General features: G+C 35.1%; 1 protein-coding gene across 1 annotated transcript in view; it reads left to right on the forward strand.

Annotated features, from left to right (window-relative positions):
• The first annotated feature begins 622 nt into the window (after positions 1–622).
• LOC145663601 (uncharacterized) overlaps positions 623–21100 on the forward strand; it is a 33242-nt gene continuing 12764 nt past the window's right edge. Inside the window, exons 1-2 of the mRNA XM_081729714.1 lie at positions 623–663; positions 12229–12721. Of these exons, the coding sequence (XP_081585840.1) occupies positions 12303–12721 (419 nt within the window). The 5' untranslated portion in view covers positions 623–663; positions 12229–12302. The remainder of the gene's footprint in view (positions 664–12228; positions 12722–21100) is intronic.

Here is a 21100-nt window from a genome sequence, read left to right on the forward strand (position 1 = left end):
CATTGGTGGGAATGCGGGAAATTCTGGTTGAAAATGGGAAATTCTGTCAACTTTTCTTTCTTTACATATCGTCTCTTTATCACTCCTTTTCTTCATCTCTTTGTACATGGAATAATACATGGATTGTAAGCTTCTTTGAAGGTCAAAAGTACTAGAACAGCAAGAGAGGTTTATAAACCGAACCAAATGGAACTGATTGTTAATCGCGCCAATATCCTTTTTCTGCGAGAAGAAAGAAAGATTGATGGGTTTATGGCCCTTTGCTTACTATATTTGTTATGGTCAGTCATTCACCGAATGTTAGGGTGAAGTAAGGGTACACACATACACAAAATATGTATGTTTCTCCCGATACCAAATAAATTACAGATAAAAAATAAAGGATAGCCCTATAATATTTGTCTTCCCGTAGGAAATGATGTTCTTCTGACGGATTGTTCATAGTTATTTGATTTTAATTTGAAGTTATTAATATAATGAATAATTAATTAGCTAATCATTAATGAGTATTTAATTAATTAATGATTTATATTCTTTCTTGGCGGGAAATTTTGCTACCGATCGGGAAATTTCAGGGCCTTGAGCGGGAAGTCTGTTTTTCTGAATCTGACAACACTGACTTATTGATCGAAGGTGGAGCATGTATTTTAAAGTTTACCCCAGGTTAGTGTATCACGCGGAAATTTCTCACTCCTAACGGTGCTCCAGAATTTTTCGCTCTTATCACAAAATCCTACTTAGCATAGATGGAATTCAGGGGATCCATCAGAAATAATTTGGTGCACTTTTACTATACGGATCCACAGATTCTAAAATGTGCAGAAGCATTTGATCAAGTCCTAAATTTGCTCATTTTATGCCAAGAACAGAAACCAACCAACCCCTGCTGAGTTCTAACCCATTCCTACTCCTACTCTTGCTGCTAGTACGACTTATACTTTGTATCCGTATAGTAAAACTGCACGAGTAATTCTTTAAAAAAAAAATCTCTCATATGTGTGTAAATACTCGGTACAAAAAAAAAGTACCTACAATGAAAAAAGAAAAGCAATTCGTGCTACGTGGCCGACAAAGAGCATAAATACCTTGTAACCCTAATAGCACAAGTAGTCCACGGGACGTCCCATTATGATCCCGTACGACCCACAACGATCCTAAAAAATCCAGGATATAAATAGGTAATCCCAGGGAAGTCCCGCTTGGGACAGGCATGGGTCTATATGCATGGGAATCCCACGGTTGTCCCGCAGGATGGCCACTAGCAACGGGAAATAGAAATTCACAAAATTATACGTATTTCTCTCATAATAAAAGAATATGTTTAAAAATCTGCAGAAAAGAAAATATAAACCATAAAATTTCGCCTGGTCCTCAGTGCTGTGGTGCGCGTTCGGAACCGTCATTTGTTTGTCACAATTGCATTGTGGTTTGTGGTATTGGAGGGAATACGTGAGGTTCAGCGGTGACGCAGTGGTTGATGTTAGTGAAATATTAAGTGTTCCAACAGATTTTAGTCTTGATTTCGGTAAGTGTGTGAAATGAAAGTTTTAGTGGTTTAAAAAAAAAAGAGTTGTTGTTATTCTAGTTGTAAAAAAAATGATGAAATGGTTATCATACAGCCGTAGTACTCAATGTTTAAAGTTCAACAGAGCAGGAATGCTATGAACAAATGGGCAGATTTACAATAGGTCGGAATCTTTTAAAATATTTTTCACTTTTTATGTTTCAAATAATTATCTAAAACCTTCTTACTCTTATTTCACACTGTTATTTCATGCTGAAATTATGGCGTACAGTTTAAGAATAAGCACGCAAACTGATTTACCATAAAACCTGCATTGTTGATGTACCAAACTGATAAGCAGCCATTCAGTGTCCAGCACCAGCCTCTGGGATTTTGTTAAGATATGTGTGGTAAAGCGAAGATGAGCAAATATTGTCTAGTTATTTTTTACTAGATTTGGAGCACTAGTGTTACAAAACGCTACATAACTGATCGACTGAAGGGGCTTAGAAGCCCCGCAGGGCAAGTTGTTTTCTACCTTTGAAGTGACACATGATTTGCATGGGGTAGGTTCTAGATTACTGGTCCCCGATGTGGATTAGTAGATGGGTAGATTTCTTTCTGTACTAAAGTTTATACATTTAACTTATACAGTATTGCCGAGCGAGCGTTAGCGAGTGAAGGCGGGTTAGAGCCCCGCAGGGCACGTTGTTTTCTGTCTTTATTACTGCTCAATGGGAAGGGGGACAAGTAATCTAGAACCTTGCCTTTGCACTGCAACCATTGTTTCTAACCATTTCCCAAATCTTCAGATACAACACTTACCATCTCGTTCCTAACTTGTATTCAGCCGCCTTCTGCCTTAGCAAATAGTTCCACCATAACATATACTTTCCTATGTTACTTACTCCCACATATGGTTTATGAAATTGAATGAAATGAAATATTTATTTTAACGTCTCACGATTGTGCACCGAGGCTATGGGAAACGGTGATGATGAGAAATGACTGAAATGGTGGAATGAAGAAAGTGGGAGGAAACGGGAGAACCCGAGAAAACCCACGCACACGGTGTTTGTCCACCACAGAGTTCACTTGGCGCGAGCTGGGATCGAACCCGGGACCCCAAGCACCAGAGATGAACGCTCTACCTCTGAGCCACCGCGGCCCCATATGGTTTATGAGTTTAAACAATTATATTACCGTTTCACTATTTTTCGACCTATAAATTTTTCTTTTGGTAGAGCCGTCTGCTAAAGTTAACCCGCCAAGGTGTTAGTTAGCGAAATTGATGAACATGGATTATTTTCAATTAAAACTGCTTTCATCATATGTTTTGTGTTTCTTTTCTGTTGTGAAGTGACTTAAGCAAACACAACAGTGTTGCACTTAAAAGCAGCGCAGCAGAATCTGCCTTTTTACAAATTTTAACCGGACGTATCTCATGCAAATTTCATCATAGTGTTGAAATTTGCAAAGACGATGCAATGAAACAGTTTAAAGGCTACTGTGGAGGCTTTTTTTTAATTTTTTTTTACGTAGCTTGAGTTACATCTCTCCACTATATTAATGTTTAAATTAAAAGTGGTTTATTTACTTTACGAAATGCAGGTCTACCTGAGCGAGCGAACGGGGTTAGAAGCCCCCCGAACATATTTGCGACTTACAACTACAAATAATAGCCGAACCCCTTCAAAACGCAACGGAGGTTGAAAGGTTAGAATTTCCAAATATCGAGACTGTGAAGCGTGATTCGGGTTATCAGGCACCAGTGACGAAAGATTTTATGCGAAGAACTAAAGTCTTAATGAAATTCAATTTGGGGTTGCTTTTTGTTTCTCCTCCAGTCTTTTACGGTAGTGATTTTGATTTAAAAAAAAAGCAGGGTTGGCTGGTTTAAGCCAGGTGGTTTTTTCAAAAAAAAAAAAAAAAAAAAACTGGTTTAAACCAAAAAACGAAAATGTTCGTAAAAGTGTAAGTGTTTGTAAAATCTTGATGAACACACATTTGTGGGTTATCACGTTTCACTCCCGTATATTATTCGTATTATATTCAGACCTAAATTCCCCATTCATTACTCAAAAAGATTATACTACAAAAGCAACTCTTTTTATGTAAGTTTATAAATGTTTGTTTTGTGATTTTTTTTTGTAGTTATTATTGTTATGTAGGCCTAATTGCAATCAAAGAAACATTCTAAATATTGTTTTGTTTCAATGTTTACTATTAATAAAATACATCGAAATTCCGTACTTTGTGTGTGTGTGGGGGGGGGGGAAGGGTCATACAGACCCCACGAGAGGCATTTAGTGAAATGAGAAGTATCTTCGATATCTATTTATGTATAAATGAGTCTGAGCCAAAGTGGACCCAAATAATTCGTATCTTTGTGATATGCAAATTAAGTCGTCACCAATATAAGTCGTTGTTAACTAACTTGAATTAAATTAGTTCTTCTGTACTCCGTAGTACTTTGAAATTGTCCATATGTAATTCAGTATAATGGTCTCACTTGTGCAACTGTTTATCTTTTTGTCCTTCCGAAATGACTCTTGAGAGCTATATTAAGAAGCATGTAAAGATCAGTACAACGTATTTTTATCAGGATTCCTTCGTGAGTGAGTCGGCAGACGTATCGCATTTGTGGCCAATTAGTCCTGGTTCCGAGTTCAAATGGAGGACAATTTCTATCGGATGTAACTCGAGAAGCAGTTTTTATTCCGCTTTAAGCTTATGTGACCCCTTCCAGCATAACCCGGCTGTTGCATAATAACATCAAGGCGAAACAAACTTATTTCTGTCCATATATGATATGAATATATAGAGCAAATTATTTAAACCAAATAAACCTGGTTTAAACCAAAAAAAAACCGTTTTTTTTTTGGTTTTTTCAATAAAAACCATGGTTTTTGCCAATCCTGAAAAAAAGTGACTTAGTTGCGTTACGAAATATAGCTGAGCGAGCGAAAGGGGTGAGAAACCCCGCAGTTTTTTTTTTCTTTCATTAGCACAATGGTTCACTAAGCTGCAGTACCAGTTCCATGGATCGAGTTGGGGGAAATACTAAATGCCATCCCAGTTAGGCAACTTCACTCTTCACGCACTTTATTATATTTTATTCGCAAAATACGCAAACCTAATTTAATGCTAATATATTAAAATATACTAGTTTAGATTTTTTATGACAACGATTTGTAATATAAGAAAAGATAAAAGTATTGCAGTAACTCAAATTGTAAAAGCTGAGCGAGGGTTGTATTCTGAAAAGAGGAGGAAAAGAGAAAAACAATATCTGTGAAGGGTAATATTGGCTTGAACATGTTACCTTATTCTTAATCTGCTCGGTGTGATTTACGTAAAAGTGGTAATTCGCAAATATAATCGAAAACTATGGATGACTATCCCAGTCATGTGTTTCTTTTATTTATATATTTAGTCAGCTTAGACAAAAGGTCTAGTGAGCTTTTGTCCTACACCCGCCAGTGAGTGATGGAAGGCGGTGTTGGATGTAAAAGTAATGGAAAGCTACAACGTATTGTGCTTACTGCTCATAAATCCTTGTTATTGCCAGGGTTGGCAGAAACCATGTTTTGTCGAAAGAAAAGAATTTGATTAAACCATATTGTTTTCACATTGTTACTTTTTGTTCAAATTGATTTCTTTATTTATTTAGGTTACATATAACTAAGTTTGTGTAGCCTTAACATCCTTATGCAACAGGAGGTTGATGAGCCCTTTCACAACATAAAAGGCTGCTCCGAAAGTAGACATCAATAAAAATGACGTAATAAAGTTAAGTCATGCGCTTAAAATACAAGTTTTCGTAAAAAGCACCTTGTTCGGTTTGGTGCAGTCAGTACATTAGCATAATTACAATCTGATTTTTTACTAGGGAACAACAGAATTTGGGCTTCGCCCACTTCACTTTATTCTAATACGGATAGTATTCTGTGAATCTGGATTGTCCAGTTTCAGTACAGAGCTGGGCGGTATATATATATTTTACATCGAAAAGCTCCCGCTTTAATCGTGCCGGTGTGATTTTTCATAAGCAGATATTTTGCATATTAATTTTCCTAGGGTTATGCCCTAGGCTAAAGGAGACTGATGATAATAATAAGTGAAATGGTGAAATGAAAGAAATGTAAGGAAATGGGAAAACCCCGAGGAAATCAACACACATGGTGTTAAAATTTATTTTATTGTCACTGTATAATAGCCAGTTCGCTAAAACCGACGTTTATTTCTTAAAAAAGGCTGGAACTTTAAAATTAAAACTGAAAAGTCCAATTGATAAGATGTGGATGTAGCCAATAAGGTTTCGCAACTTCTAGTTCTGAAACTTAGTCGACTATGATCCTGCCAAGTTCGGTCACCAAATACCTGGGACTAGTTCTGTTAAATAAAAAAAAATAAATAAATAAATAAAAAAAATAATAAAAAAAAAGCTCGCCCACCTCAATAATCTGTATAGTGATTTGCCATTCCAAGTCTTGTCGAGTCCATGCCATTCCAAGTTGCTGCACTCGCCATGCTCGAGAAGGCATAGCACAATAGACCTATTATCTTTGTATCCCATAACTTTTGGAACCTCATTTCACCTATTGAAATGCATGTCGAATATTATATTTCATATTCCTTCTTGTTATAACACATATCTATTGCAGAAATTTGCCAGTTTTTCTCATTCAGAAATATTATATTTCCAGAGACAGTGAGGCAACACGCGTCCAGCAAATTTGCTACAGATGCTGAGATCAAAAGACCAGTTCAAAGCTGGCTTCGTCACGCAACGGAAAGAATGAAAAGAGAGAAACGTAAGTAACATATTGACACTTTTAGGTTTGTAAATTGCTTGCTCTTGCTTAGTCGACGTGGTGAACGGAAGCTTCAAGCAATCAATTATAATACATAAAATTATTCTGTATTATAATGTAATGTATTGTTGATGTCGCACCAAAGACACCATTGTGCGACCCTACTTAATAGTTAAGAAAAGTCGTTGTAAAATTAATAATACACTCTCTTTGCATGTGTAACGCACCCGCGATAGGCATGGAAACCCATTTACGAAGTGGGATGTGTCTACTAAATACGTTTTATGACTTTTAAATAGTGTAGATGGCTATTGTAATTATTATAGTTCTGTATTTTTATCTTCATACAGGTCAGGCAGTCTTCGTTTTTAATGTTATTTTGCCATGTCCCAAGAAATCCTACACGATATACTTTCACATAAACTATAAACATGCCAAAAGACTGCTTGGGGGCGATCGTCCTTCGGGATTCTACAGGGTGTTTACTGGAGTTGACTTCTTGACTTACAAATTTTCAAAACACCACCCTGGATAAAAAAAAAAGGCATACTATGATATTCAAGAAGCTGTAAAATGTGTTGATAAAGCTAGTTCTTCAATATTCTGATGGAAAGAATGCATAGAAACTAGTGGGTTAAAAAAAAAGGAAACACTATTGATTTTCTTTCTCGAATTACCAAGTTCTTTCAATGTTTGACCAATTAATTTTATCATCACCTACACCCAGATAATGGGACTGCCATCTTGAAGGGTCTCAAAGGAAATCTTTATATTTCTCCAGTATTAGACAATAATTTCCAGTACATTCCAATATTTCCAGTAAGAAAATCAAATACCAGTATTTCAAGTACCAGTAGACACCCTGTTCTACACCACAGTTGATTCACATTATCTTCATTGTGTGTGTTTGTGTGTGTGTGTGTCCAGCGGAAATCTTGTTCTTTTTTGTACGGTTCGGGTAATTTTTGGTCATCCCATTGCAAATACTTGTATCAATATTGTATTTTGTTTATTACTTAGTTGCTCCTTTCTAACTTCTATCTCAAGGTTTGTAACAAAGTAATGCTAGTAATTTGGCTTCATATGTTCCGTTTTCCACTTTTTACATGACATCTGATACAAAAGAAAGTAAATGAATTCAATGGATAGAGTTTTTTTTTTTTTCATTGAAACAATTTTTTACTTACGTCAAGGGATAGTAATGTTCAACAATGAATAAAAGAGACAAACATCATTATCCAAAGCTCGAACTGGAATGTGTGTGTGCCTCGATTGGCCTGGACAGTTAGCTATGTTGCTTGTCTTTGCCTTTTGGCTTGATTACTGATTTAAAGGCTAACTTTATATATTCATCGCTATGCGAACTAAATCCAAACTTGGTGTGCTTTCTCTGCTTTTTAAAGTTCGTTGTTGGTTTATAATTAATACTTAGTATTATATTCACTTCTTGTCAGAAGCGCGACTGATTCGCAGCATCACATGTACTTACATATTTCTAGCGAAAAGATTTTTCAATTCAAGCAAAACAGGTCTCATTGTCTTATGACTGGATCATAATAATAAAGCGAGTAATTCCAACAAGTGTCATCTCCCTACTACTTTCCATACATCCATACGTATTTAACGTAATTATTAGATTTTTCTGTGGCTAATTTTTTATGAATATTTGCACTCACTTCGTCTTTTAACAGAATTTTTTTCCTTTTCCATTTTGTAGGGAAAGGGGATGAACAAAGCGCGATGTTGACAGGCAAATGAATACACATAAAGTGCGATGTGACTGAAGCCGGGATGAACATGCAAATGCTCACATTATAAAACCCTAGATGTATATTTTGAAAGGGTGAAAAAATCCCTTCATGTATGATAGCTTTTGAATAAAAGATTGTACGTGTGTAACCCATTTGTTTTATTAAGCATATCTTTCTTTGCTACACAGATGCCAGATAACTACGATCCAAACGTGACCTTCGGTTATTAATGATTAATTAGGTTCATGTTTCAGAAAAGGCAGTTTTTTTTTCCTAGTTGAATCATGTTCCATTCTTATTTTCTTTCTATCCCTTGAGGAGAAATTTACAGCTGAACAACACTAAGTTAGTTATTATTACAAGTAATGTGGAAAAATACTATATGCAGATAACTTATATATTGTAAATAGCTACATCTTCGCTCTTATTTCGCATAGTCCCATATATGACTATGTTGAATCGTACAGATCACTTTGTCACAAGGAAGACGTCTGAAGGATTTGATGATGATACAATGTGGCGTCAAGCATCCACTGGCTACATTTTGCAGTTTATCCCGCCAACAAGGAGATTGTCCAAAGGCACCAATTGATATATTTTCTCACGAAATTTAAATTTACCTAACCATAGCTAATATCATTGGAAACGTTACTGCGGTAATAGAGAGTGCAAGTCAACGAGTCAAACATTTGCTTTTGAAATGTTTACCTATAGCCAGTGGCGTATTTAGGGGGGTGGCTTCCGGGCTTAAGCCTCCCCCCTAAATCTTACTTAGTATAGTAAAGTAAATGAAATATCTTGCAGAATTTTCACATTTCCAGGGAAAGCCCCCCCCCCGAAAGATAGCAAAGCCCCTCCCGAAACAAAATCGTAAATACGCCACTGCCTATAGCCTATAAATATGTACCTGACGGGACTCACTGGGACTTTGAAGCGGAAGTTCATGTACAGGCCACCCTGTGGTATTGCACGATAGCTCTATCGGTAATTACAGAGTGAAGCTATTGGTTATTTTTAGGCTCTGGCTTTTCAAAGGCGCCTCTCAAGTAGCTACACGTGAAATAACAAATATTCCGTTTGATTTGCACTGTACATTGTGTTTGCAAATCTGAAACCAGAGCCTGAAAACAGTCAATAGATTCACATCGTCATTTCTGGTGCAATGCTACACGGTTACACATGAGCTTCCGTTTGAAGTCCCGTAGGATTCTCATCAGGATTTCACGGATGTCTCAGGAGTCCCACGGGATCGTCTCGGGATTATCCCATTCGCGTACGTGGTTCTGCCTGAGGATATCCTCTGGTTTCCTACGGGATTCTTCCTGCATGACTCCCGCTGGAGTCCCACGGGTCGTCCCGTTTCCCGGGACAAACGCGGACATCTGGAATTCGCGTGTCAGTCCCATGGATGTCGCAGGAGTCCTATGGGATCGTCCCGGGATAGTCCCGTTTTCCCGGGCGGGAGGGCCATGGGACATCCTAGGGAAGATTTTGTGCTGTTAGGGAAGTGATTCAGACAGTGCGAAGTTGGTGCTTGGGTGTGAGTCCTGAGATCACCCTAGTAACTGCACGAATTGGGAAAGATTCCTCCCAGCGTGCCTTCCTACAATCAATCACTCACTAATAATCTTCATAAATTCAAAGGGAATAATTTGCTGCTTTTAGTTTCTTCGTACAATATCCAAAATTTGATCAAATTTATTGATAGGTGTGAAGTGCCTCTACAGCAAAAAGATTACCGGCACGTTCACTAAAATCCTTTTCAAAATTTAAGGGATTGACTTTATCAGTTATATTTTCTCGCCATTTTTGTTCTAACAAAAGATAAACATCGCTTCCGGATAAGAACACCAAACCAACAGAATAGTAAGAAGGATTTGCGCTTCATCTACTAACTAAACTACTATCTATGAAATCCAGGGTATAATTTAAGATTGATAACTTCTTACAAGCACGAAGGAACGTAAGATAAATCTTGATTGGAAATATGTCTTTGTAAAAGCGAAGTCTCGGTATGTTCGACCACCCCGTACATACAAGTGTTTAGTACTCAGTGTTATTATGTCATTCGAGAAATAATTGTAGAAGTAATGAGTTTAGAAGATTTCTTTCTGAGATTGAAAAAAAATACTGCAAATGCACCTGTAAACCTACTGCAGTCCGACCGGAAAAATCCTTATGGGGGGGATTTTGTAGTTCCTAAACGAAATTTTCACTGTCGTAGAAAAAGACACTTTGGAACAAGATTATCAGGTACCTATGATATAAAATACTAGAAGTCACGTCTAACTCAAACCAATATTTGTAAAAAGAGAAAAATAATATACGATTGTTTGTTTGTAAGGTAGAGGAAATCGTGCAGGTTTACTTATGGCCCACTCTTCAAAATAATAGATAAAAACGTATCATTGTTTCACTAATTCCCTTCTTATTGACGCTGAACAATTTGCAATTGCCAACATGAAAATATGCCACTAGCCTTAGGTAAAATTCATTGGGGCATCCAAAAGTAATTGTTGGAAAATTACAATTAATTTACGATTTGCATAAAAGCACAGCTTCTGAATGTATAACGTGACAACCATTGTGAAAAAATTAATCACCCTGTGCTAGGTGGACATTAGAAGGCACAAGTGGTATATACCTGACTCAAGGCAGAGCGAGTGCGAGGGGGGTGAGAAAATGAAGCAGACGTGTCACTCTAGGTGGTTATAAGCGTAAGGGAAGTTAGTAAAAATAGGTGGGTTGATATGTGTTTCAATAGTACTTGCTACGGTTTCATAGTGGTAACGCTAAACTTGTAGCGTCTGTGCACTGTACAGAAATACAACGCTACTGGAAAGCGGCATATAATAGAGCCATTTTTCATATGCATTTACTTCTTTAATCCGTCGTAAAGCAATTGTAATGATTAGGTAATACCCGTACACTTGTAAACCTAAACTACAGCTGTATTATTTCGTATTTTCATGCCTTTCTATGCAAAGTATTTCATTTTAACTGTAAATCTTCGAAAATGTGCGTCAAAACTACACCAGCTCATGTAAAATTATTTCTTTCTTCGTCCTAATATGGAAGGATAATTTAAATTGTGAAAAAGCTATAACTGTAAACAGGGATTTAGCAAAGGAAAAGGGAAGTTACGTGATAAAATTTGATTAACATTGATTTTGGTGTTTTAAATATCGAAAAACATCAACACGTCCGAAAAGAAAAAAGAAGGTAACGGGGTATTTGTTTATGAAGTTTTTCAGATCAGTAAAATATGTCGTTTACGCACGCTCGTAATCCGTTTGTTCTTTCGTTAATGTAGTTTAGGTAGCGCTGCACTGTAAAAAGATTAGGAGAGTACATGCCCCATTACATCCCATAAAAGACCTCCATAGATACTCTAACGTTAGCCTGTGTCCCATCTGGGTATAAGTCCGTTTTTTTTCGGTAGGAACTCATGTTCTTAGGGTCTAACCTTAACCAATACGTCTATGTTTGACAACGACAAAAAAATAAATTTAACTAGATATTGCTAGCGCTACATGCATTTGAGTAAAGATCAAAGCCTCGATAGAGCAAGCAAATCTCTCTATGAAGTAGTGCAGTACGTCTTGAAAATCTTATTCATTTTTAAGTGGAAAATTTGTATAGCATTCATGTCATGCTTTAACAGAAATAAGCTAATAACAGTAGAAGATATTTTTGTTCTCATGCAACACTGAACGTACGTTCAGTATTGGTAAATTTACTTGAAAGGAAATAGAAAATAAAAGCAAGAATCGCACCTCCATAAAAGGTAATAATGTATAAGAAAATTATATGCAAGAAAGAAAATATAGGCCTATAATATCTCGTATGTAAGTAGTAGAAAAAAATTAATAAGGTTTTTCTTTGATAAGGGGAAAAAAATTAAAAATTGGATATTGGTCAGTATTTCCATATTTCTGTATTTTCGGAATTTAGGTATATAATTTTTTTGTTTTAAGTAGTAGCAAAATTTCGAATATTTTAAATTACTGCTTTCAGTACTTTTTACATCCCTAGTCTGATCTCAAACCATTCCACTTACTAACTTAATTTCACCTGAAGAGGCAATTATCGTTGTCGTCTTCCGGGCCACTCATAAGTTTTGTTAAACCGAATAATATTTCCTTTTTGGTTTCAGATCTATTGGTTTTTCTTGAACACTAACTGCTAGAAGTTTCAAATCAACAACTTGGACAGTCTCATGTTCCCGAAATGGCTTTACATGATTTCAACTTTGCTTGTAATAAAATTGAAATGAAAACAGAACACGTTCCTATTAAAGTTGAAATGAAAACAGAAAACGAGTCATTTGAAGAATGTAATTATAGACTGTGTACAAGTAACAATAATGATCATACAGATCCTCATACTATATCTTCGAAATACAAGGAAAGAGAAAATGCAACAAAAGGAGAGAATATCCCTTCAGGAAAGAATGAAGATGATGCTGTTTTACTTGTAAATGCCGAACGTTTTCGCACAGACACCAGGCCAAGGTCCTCTGATCTTACATACATGACGGAAGAGTCCAGCAGTCACATGTGTGCCACTATTGGAGACAAGAACGATGGCGGAGAAGATGTTGAAAAAAATTATACTAAAGAAGTTGGTAGCAATGCGCAGGTTGTGAGGTACGTTTAAAGGGTTTATCTCGTCTGGGGATGCTTTGTATCAATATCACTATTCAAAACTTGCAATACTTCAAAAATTTCTTTTTCCTTCATCTGAAGCTGCGTTAGTTGTATCGCAACATTTGAACACATAAATAATGCAACTTAATGCGTAACGTTGTAAAAGGTGAGACAGTTCGTCTCTGAAATGAGTATCCAAAGGTAACGGTAAATTGCTATAAACTTCCTTGTTACGCTTGGCCTTGAGTGTTAGGATAGAATACTGACACGCTTCTAAGTTGCGACAATATACGGTAATACATTTCCTCTTATAGGGAACAATACCTCGCCGATTTATTTATATCTTTACCCTCTCATTCAAAATATTTTCATGGTATAAAAGATAATATTTTAGTATTAATTTATTTATCAGTTCTGAGACTGTAACATTATTTTAGATACAAAACACCTTAGTAATTAAGAATACTAAATATGGATCGCACGAAGGAATTATCGAGATTAAAAAAAAAGTATTATTAACTTTACTGAGCCCTTTCCCTTATTATGATTTCTCTATTATTGATCTATTTCGTATCACGAACCAACTCGTACTAGACCAACCAGAAACTCAGCCTTTCCTCATTTGCAAGTAGGTTATTGTATTATATGGCTTACTAACTTCACCGGCAAAAGTCCAGTTCTCAGAAGATTATGCCTTAAGATGGAGTGTCTCGTCATATGTACTTGTACCTCTGGAAAAGTATATGAATAAAATAATTTTTCGTTTTACTTTTGCCGGCAAAATAATATGTTCTCTTGAACGCTTTTTACCTGTTCTTACGATATTACGGGGTTAAGGTTGCTCACTAGAAGAATGATCACTTTTGGTGTTAGGGCTATTGGTTTTGTCCCAAATCACGATAGTTCCCTTTTTTTTTTTTTGAGTTTTTTAATGCTTCTCACTCCTGACTCCACCATTTTTATGCGTTTCATCTTTTCCGTTAGCCTTGGTTTAAAAACATAAGATGATAAACTTAAAATAATCATTTTACAAATAAATTTTGACAACTAAGTTGCCAAAGTTTAGAGAATTTGAGAGGATTAAAACTCAATTGAAATTGATAGCATTCGATAACATTACAAAGAGAAGGAAGTTATGAATACTTAACTATACTCTTTCGGTATTGTCAAGCGAATACAGTGCTTCGATATTTTATTTTACTTAGGTGTAAACAGCAATACGTGTTCTGTAACAAAATATGATCAAGTTATAACTTTACAGCTTTTTTCTTTGTTTTAAATAGTAATTTCTTACATAGATTAATGCATAATTGGGCAAAGCAATGTGTGTTGTTATTCTATTGTACACTTGTAGAATTTCAGTTCTCTGTTGCTTAAAATCATGAGATATAAGGGGATAATGTGCAGATATTTTTCGTGTCAAAGCTTACAACTAACAAGAGTACCTGAGACCTATGTCTATAATGGGAAACGAGTTAGACGACTTTTGATAAAAAGCGCAAGAGAAAAAAGGGAATGAAGGATAACGAAAATATTTAAGACTTTCAACTACAGTGACTGATTTGGCTAGGAAATGACTTCTTCATTTTGCCCTCACAGAAAATTTGCTTTAATCAGTTTGTTTCTCTCTTGCGTTGAGGCAAGGTCTAACCAATATTCAACCGTGCTTACATCATAATGGCGTGTGAATAATCTTCAGTTACTGCGGATGAAGAGTACGTTTTGGAATTAGCTGTAGAAATTCACTCTCTATAGGAACGGAATGTCAACTTTCTTTGTGCTTCCTTCATTTTCACCACGTAGAATTTATTTCAATCATACATTACATTTAATAAATATACATAAGAAATTTTAATATATAATGCTCTTTTTCAGCAAGTGTTTCCGAGACGTCAAACATAGTAGGTGACGGTTTACCGCAGTGGTTGCGAAGAGTGATAGGTTATAGTATTTCACTAAGGGTTGAAGTACCTTGTGGTCTTAGTGGAGTTGAAGTACAGTGTGGTCGTAGTGTGTTACATGGGAGAATTTTTCCTCAGGTTTTTCGGATACACACATCACCTTTTTAAATATGGAATATGTTAGATAATTTTTTAATAGTTTCTTTATGTATGATTAAAGTGTTCAATAGAAATACAATACTACCCTTATACGTTCCAGTCGTGATGAATAATATCTAATGTTAACTTTCTCACCGATATTTCTGTTCGAAATCTCGAACTCCCTACATTGGGACGTTTTAAGCTCTTCTCTAAAGATGCTGGTTATTATCATTTTACAGATAGTAGTTCGGTGCATTCATTAATATGTAACAGAACGTGTAATCCACCTATATTTAACACAATACTAACTCTAAGCGTTCCAGTCCTGACGACGCATTACTGCTAAATGTAGATACTAAACTTCACGACTGGAATGCTTATTATTAAGTATGAAGTAATTCGCCTTCTAACAGTCCTCTATGACTAATAAAACGTTTTTGTCTGGTTTCCTTCCACGTTTCTCGATCTTCGGTTTCCTCTTTTAACTCCCAATATTAAAAATTTCATTTCATCGATCCATTGTGTTCTTGTTTCCACTTCTCTCTTCCCTTCGATTTTTCCTTGTATGGCAGTATCAAGAGGAAAATTTCTGTTCAAGATGTCTCCGAATTAGTTGGCCTCCATACGTGAGATGCCGCTAATTGTGCCAAGTTTAGAATGTGTCTTATGCGTTCAATTGGTTATTATTTTATTCATAGCAGAAATGGTTTTAAATTTGAAATTTTACTTTCTGTTCAATTTTGCATACAAGATTCACACATTACGCAGAAATGCAATAAATTGTTCTGTACTCTGCGTCTGAAGTGTTTATTTCTGTGACCCTGTATTCTAGAAGTATATTTATTACTCAAAAGTATGGGTTTACAAATGTTTAGTTTCTTCATTATTAATTCTGATATTAAGTTCGGTAAACTTTCCTATGCGAATTTTTCATCTTTAATCTGGGTCTGTGCCCGTTCATTTGATTATTTTTAGTTCTCTGTCAAATATTTTATCGTAGTCAACTTCTCTATATTGTTATTATTATTATTATTATTATTATTATTATTATTATTATTATTATTATTATTAAAAGTAGTAGTGGTTTTTATTACATCGATATTCATGATGATGCTGGTCTCAAGTCGTTACCATGTACTTATTGTACACGTCTGTTACGAAATAAGTTTCTTTACTTAACATGAGAAAAATGCTTGACCCTTTTTGTGGTGACACTTTTAGCCCCGGAGGTAGCACCACGTCATACTTACAGAAGTTCTTACTTATTCACAATAAGTGTGGAAATTTATATAACAAATATTATAATTATATCACTTCTGTTAAAATTCAGTAATTATGACACTTAATAAAGAATATAAAGATAAGATCATTACATCATACTGGTTGATTTTATTAAATGCACAATAAGTTATTTGCTAACGGACATAATCATTACTTCAGTCAATGAAATTTGTATCAAACGCGTAATTTCTTACTGCTTGTGAAGGCGAGATATTAATCACGTTTAAGGCTGAGCATAAGGTAAGTGATTATTCATAATAGAGTACTCTCGGTCAGAAAAGTAATATATATATATATATATATATATATATATATATATATATTGAGTTTGGTATTCCTGCGCTATAACCGTGGAGAATATGAAAATTAAATCAAACAAAAGAAGTGTAGTGAAGGGTGAACAGAAAATATGAATCTGAATAAGACATTGAAGAGAGGCACAAGCTATGAATACGAATAGTGAATGTTGTAAATAAAGGACGACACCCAAAGAGGAATTAAGAAAGAGCTGGTAAACAGAGAAAAAAGGTAAAAGTTAATGAAATGGATACAAAATACAAATGTGAATAAACTGACCCACAACTAACCATTTTCCAAGAAACAAAATTGGTGTAGTGGTGAAGGCACTAGATTGCAAATCCGAGGTACGTCAATTCGAGTTTATCCCAAGAAGTACCATTTTTTTAAATATTTGTTAATGGATAAAGCACATGATAGGTGGTGAAAGAGCAAGATTACTAGAGAACAGGTTGCCTCTTACCCATACAGAACGGTCATTGGTTGTCCAGGAATGACGTTACCCATAGACATGTAAAGCGCGCAAAAAAAAAGAAACTACTGTGTGCTCTTTTTACCGCTTAATAAGGAAGAGGGTTTTCGCATCAGAAATTTTATACTGAATAAACGTTACATAGTAAAATACTTTTTTGCTGCTTGCATGCAGAATCAAACTTAAGTGTCTGTAATTTACTACATAGAATAATAATCGAAAAAAAGTTATGTTAGTGTTTTACAAAAATCTTCTACTGTGTTAAAACCTTACTCACATGACACGTTTCTTGATCTTTTTCATCCGTTTGTTCTGGGAACTTCCGTCTCTTTTTACAGAAACATTAACACTTTTCTTTTTTGCCAAGCTATTCAAGAACTCAATTCTGAAAAATGTTTTCATTCGCACAAATGTGGTCACTTTCAGAATCCACGTTAGCATTACTCCCACAAATAATTCCGCCCAGACATTTCATTGTATCTTTTCTGTACGCACTGTTCTTCCATGGTACAATGAAAACTGTGTTTCCATATATTTTACACACAAAACCCATTCTTCAGTGATCTGTTTCATATGGTCATGAGACAAGCTTTGAATCAGGGGTGTAGCCCGCAGTTTTACCTAGGAGGAGCCCGTCATTTTTGAGGGGAGGGCAGCTACAATTTACAAAGCAAAAAATGTATTACACTTAGTGATTTTATGGCCTGAAAACAAAAATTTTTGGTTTCTGCCCGGAAAACTAAAAACGCTGTTTTTTTTAACTTTATTTTTGCTTTTTCTCCACAAATATTATGTACTAGATAGTTTTTATTGTGCTTAATAGAAAACTCAGCTCCTGACCAAACGTTATTCCTTCGTGCATAAGTATTACAATGCTTAACCAAGAACTACAGCTGTGAACCAAACGTTATGCCTTTGTGCATAACTATTACATTGCTTAACCAAGAACTTACTCTACGGACCAAACGTTATGCCTTTGTGCATAACTATTACAACTTAAGCACTTTTACACAGAACCTATCTACATAAGACTAATTTTCTTTGAAATTTCACTTATTTTCTTTAAGATTTCTTGAAAAAATATTTATTTATTACTCGCGACTGAAGAAACACCATAAAAAATTCTCATATTGGCATAGATTCACAGTTATTTTAAAATAGGTCTATACAAAATATCTTCATGCTTCATATTGGACAAGACCCGCACAGGAGCACTAGATCAATCGATTGTAGCAAATGTGGTAGAAAGCTGTGCATTTGGTCATTCCGTGCACGGAAGAGAGAACATACTATTTTTCGATCGGTAAGGATTAGTAAATAATTTACAGATTATTAATTATATGCAAACTTCGTTATTTTTAAATGACTCAAGCGAGGTAATCTTACGGTGATGTTTTAAACGTTGGTCATTTCGGGGATCCAGGAAATCATTTGGGGGGATAGCCCCGATAGGACAACTCCTCATGACTACACCCCTGCTTTGAATCCATAATTGCGGAAAGTGATGAACGAAAACATTTCTATTCCACTGATTACTTAAATAAGGATGTTTTATTTATCTTTATTATTATTATTATTATTATTATTAGAGCAACCGACATTATGCTTTACTTTTTGTGTAATTATTTTTTTTTCAAATTATGCTTTATTGTTAATTTCGATTATTGTTTTACACTAATATATGTAATGTATAATATTTACTATACATTATATATTGTAAATATCTTGATCTATTTATTAATATTTTATGCAACCAGTTTGTTTCATATTTTTTGAACTTCCTACTCAATGCACTGTAAAAAGATATGCTCTACTAGAGCTAGTTTTTTTCCACCACATTAGAGATGCATATATATATATATATATATATATATATATATATATATATATATTTAGAAAGAGAAAGTAAAAGATACCACCAAAAAGTACAAAAAGTGCTCCAGTTCAAGAGGCACACTTAACAATATATATAGTGTGGAGTTTTTGTGTGCTATTTATTGCTGGCGAAAAGATTTCTTCTTCTTTTCCTTTTTTTCTTTTCACTACATCAAAGGATTACACCAAAAAGGTTACAGAAATAAAAATAAGCTTTTCATTGTTGCATTGTTATGTTCTCAATGATTTTGCATTATTGGTTTAAAAAATATTAATAGAGTATGTTAAACTTACAGTTAAACAGAATTTTCCAAGAATTGTGCCATATATTTTAAATTATGCTATATGCTTTATTTTCTAAAATTATTTTTTATGTTTTTAAAATTAGTGTCTTCCAGGCCCTTAGACAATCACAACCATGTTCAAGGTAGGAACCATATGTCTAAATTGCTATTATGCTTTTCGGTTGCCCTAATTATTATTATTATTATTATTACTTAATTTTTATTTATTTATTTACTTATTATTTATTTATTCTGCAAGCCAACCTGCTATATACGCCAGACATCTTCTTCCATTGCTGATTTTGTCTCAATGTCGCACACTTCACTTAATAACATCTTTGTCTTCGGTCATTGTCTTCAGCATTTCATCAGTACATACAACACCACATTTTAAGAGAAATTTGCTTAAAATAAATTGTTCATTTTCAACAGTATTTGTGTTTTTGTTAGTTTCCAGTACACCAGGTTTATTGCTTAAAATAATCATTCTAATTCTATTTATTGCATTTAAAGCTGTAGAATGATCATATAGTCCTCAAGTGTCTTTAAAGCTTTGGGTCTCCAGGTGACGTATTACGATCTTCACCGACTCCCTCCGAACGAAAACCGAAGTGTTTCGAGGCAACTTGTTCTCTAATAACCTTCGTGAAAGAGAGCGTATTACCCTTTTGATATTTCAAGTCAACGAGTTAAAAATTCCAGTGACATTTATTAGAGAAGTGAAGGCATGAAAACGAGGGACCAGATATATCTAATCAAGGGTATGTATCAGAGGGTGGTGATCGGAAAAACAAAATATTTCCAAATGTCGCACATGTGAGTCTCTACAATAGGCAAATTTCTTTAGAAATGTGCCTATTGCAGAGACCATCATGTAAGAAATGCCACAAAATTATACGCACTTTTGCTGATAATCACCCCTAAGACAGAAATCAGCCTCGGTCTGAAAGTTTCCCTCTTTCTATATGTCTGTCTATATATACAAATATATATAACGCTTTTTCTGAACGCCATAACTGCCGTAATTTTCATCAGATTGAGACCAAACTTGGCACAAACATTAATTGGTGAAATGTCCTGGATGATTTCGTTGGCGACAATAATCAGATGAAAATGTTGAAATGTCGGCCGTTAAACCTCTTATAAACTTCAAAAGGAATCAAATTTGTCCCTTAGATGAATATTCTCAATGTTTGAGTGACGTTTTCTCTTTCGTTAAATATTTGTGTGAAGGGACTTATCCTCTTTTATTGAAATATTGGACCCGATTAATCACCTAAAGGAGCTTCGCGCCCTTCGCTACGGTCAGGTTCGGGGTTTTGGAGGGGAATATTTTCCCATTGGAACAAGACGATTTTTAGTGATAATGTAAAGTTACACATTGAAAGTGAGGTAACTTGTGAAACGTATTTGAGAAAATTTTATATTGTGCTTTGTCATAACATAGAGAATTCTAAATCAAGTATTTTGAATTCGAGAGCGTGAATGCCGAAAAGTGTTATTTAATTTGATTTTTAATAGCACATTGCATTGGAAATAGTGATAGGAAACATTAGTGATAAGTAAAATGATAATAATAATAATTATATATGTAATTATTAAAAGGTGTTTGTTGCAACACCATATCCTCCTCAATTCTTCATCAAACGTAATGATTGAAACGCCAGTCTCCCGTACAGGCAAAATATTAATAATTTATATCGAGAGAACCTGAGATAGTAAAAAGATGAGAGTAACGTTGGACACTGTGCACCCACAATGCCCGTCGAAAAAATATGTGTCAGCACCAGACCCCAAAACTCGATTAAAAACTATACAAGTGAAAATAAACGATTTCAATGCCAATAATAAAGAGCTTCCTCTGGCACTCCCATGGGGTTTCATAGGGCCACGGCAGAGCCATCTCTAGGCAAAATGTTAATAATTGGTATCGAGAGAACATGAGGTTGTAAAGGGATGGGACCGACGTTGGGCATTGTGGACCCATAAGACGCGTCGAAATGATGTGAGGAAGCGTCAGTCACTCTTACTTATTTCCACATGATATAAAATTATATTGTGCGAAATATACGCACGGGTCAGCTAGTAATATTTGTTATTAGTATTGTTATAATCAAAAGCGTCTTTC

This window comes from Thermobia domestica, chromosome 1 (genome assembly GCF_964235325.1).
Source record: "Thermobia domestica chromosome 1, izTheDome1.hap1.1, whole genome shotgun sequence".
Classification (NCBI taxonomy): domain Eukaryota; kingdom Metazoa; phylum Arthropoda; class Insecta; order Zygentoma; family Lepismatidae; genus Thermobia; species Thermobia domestica.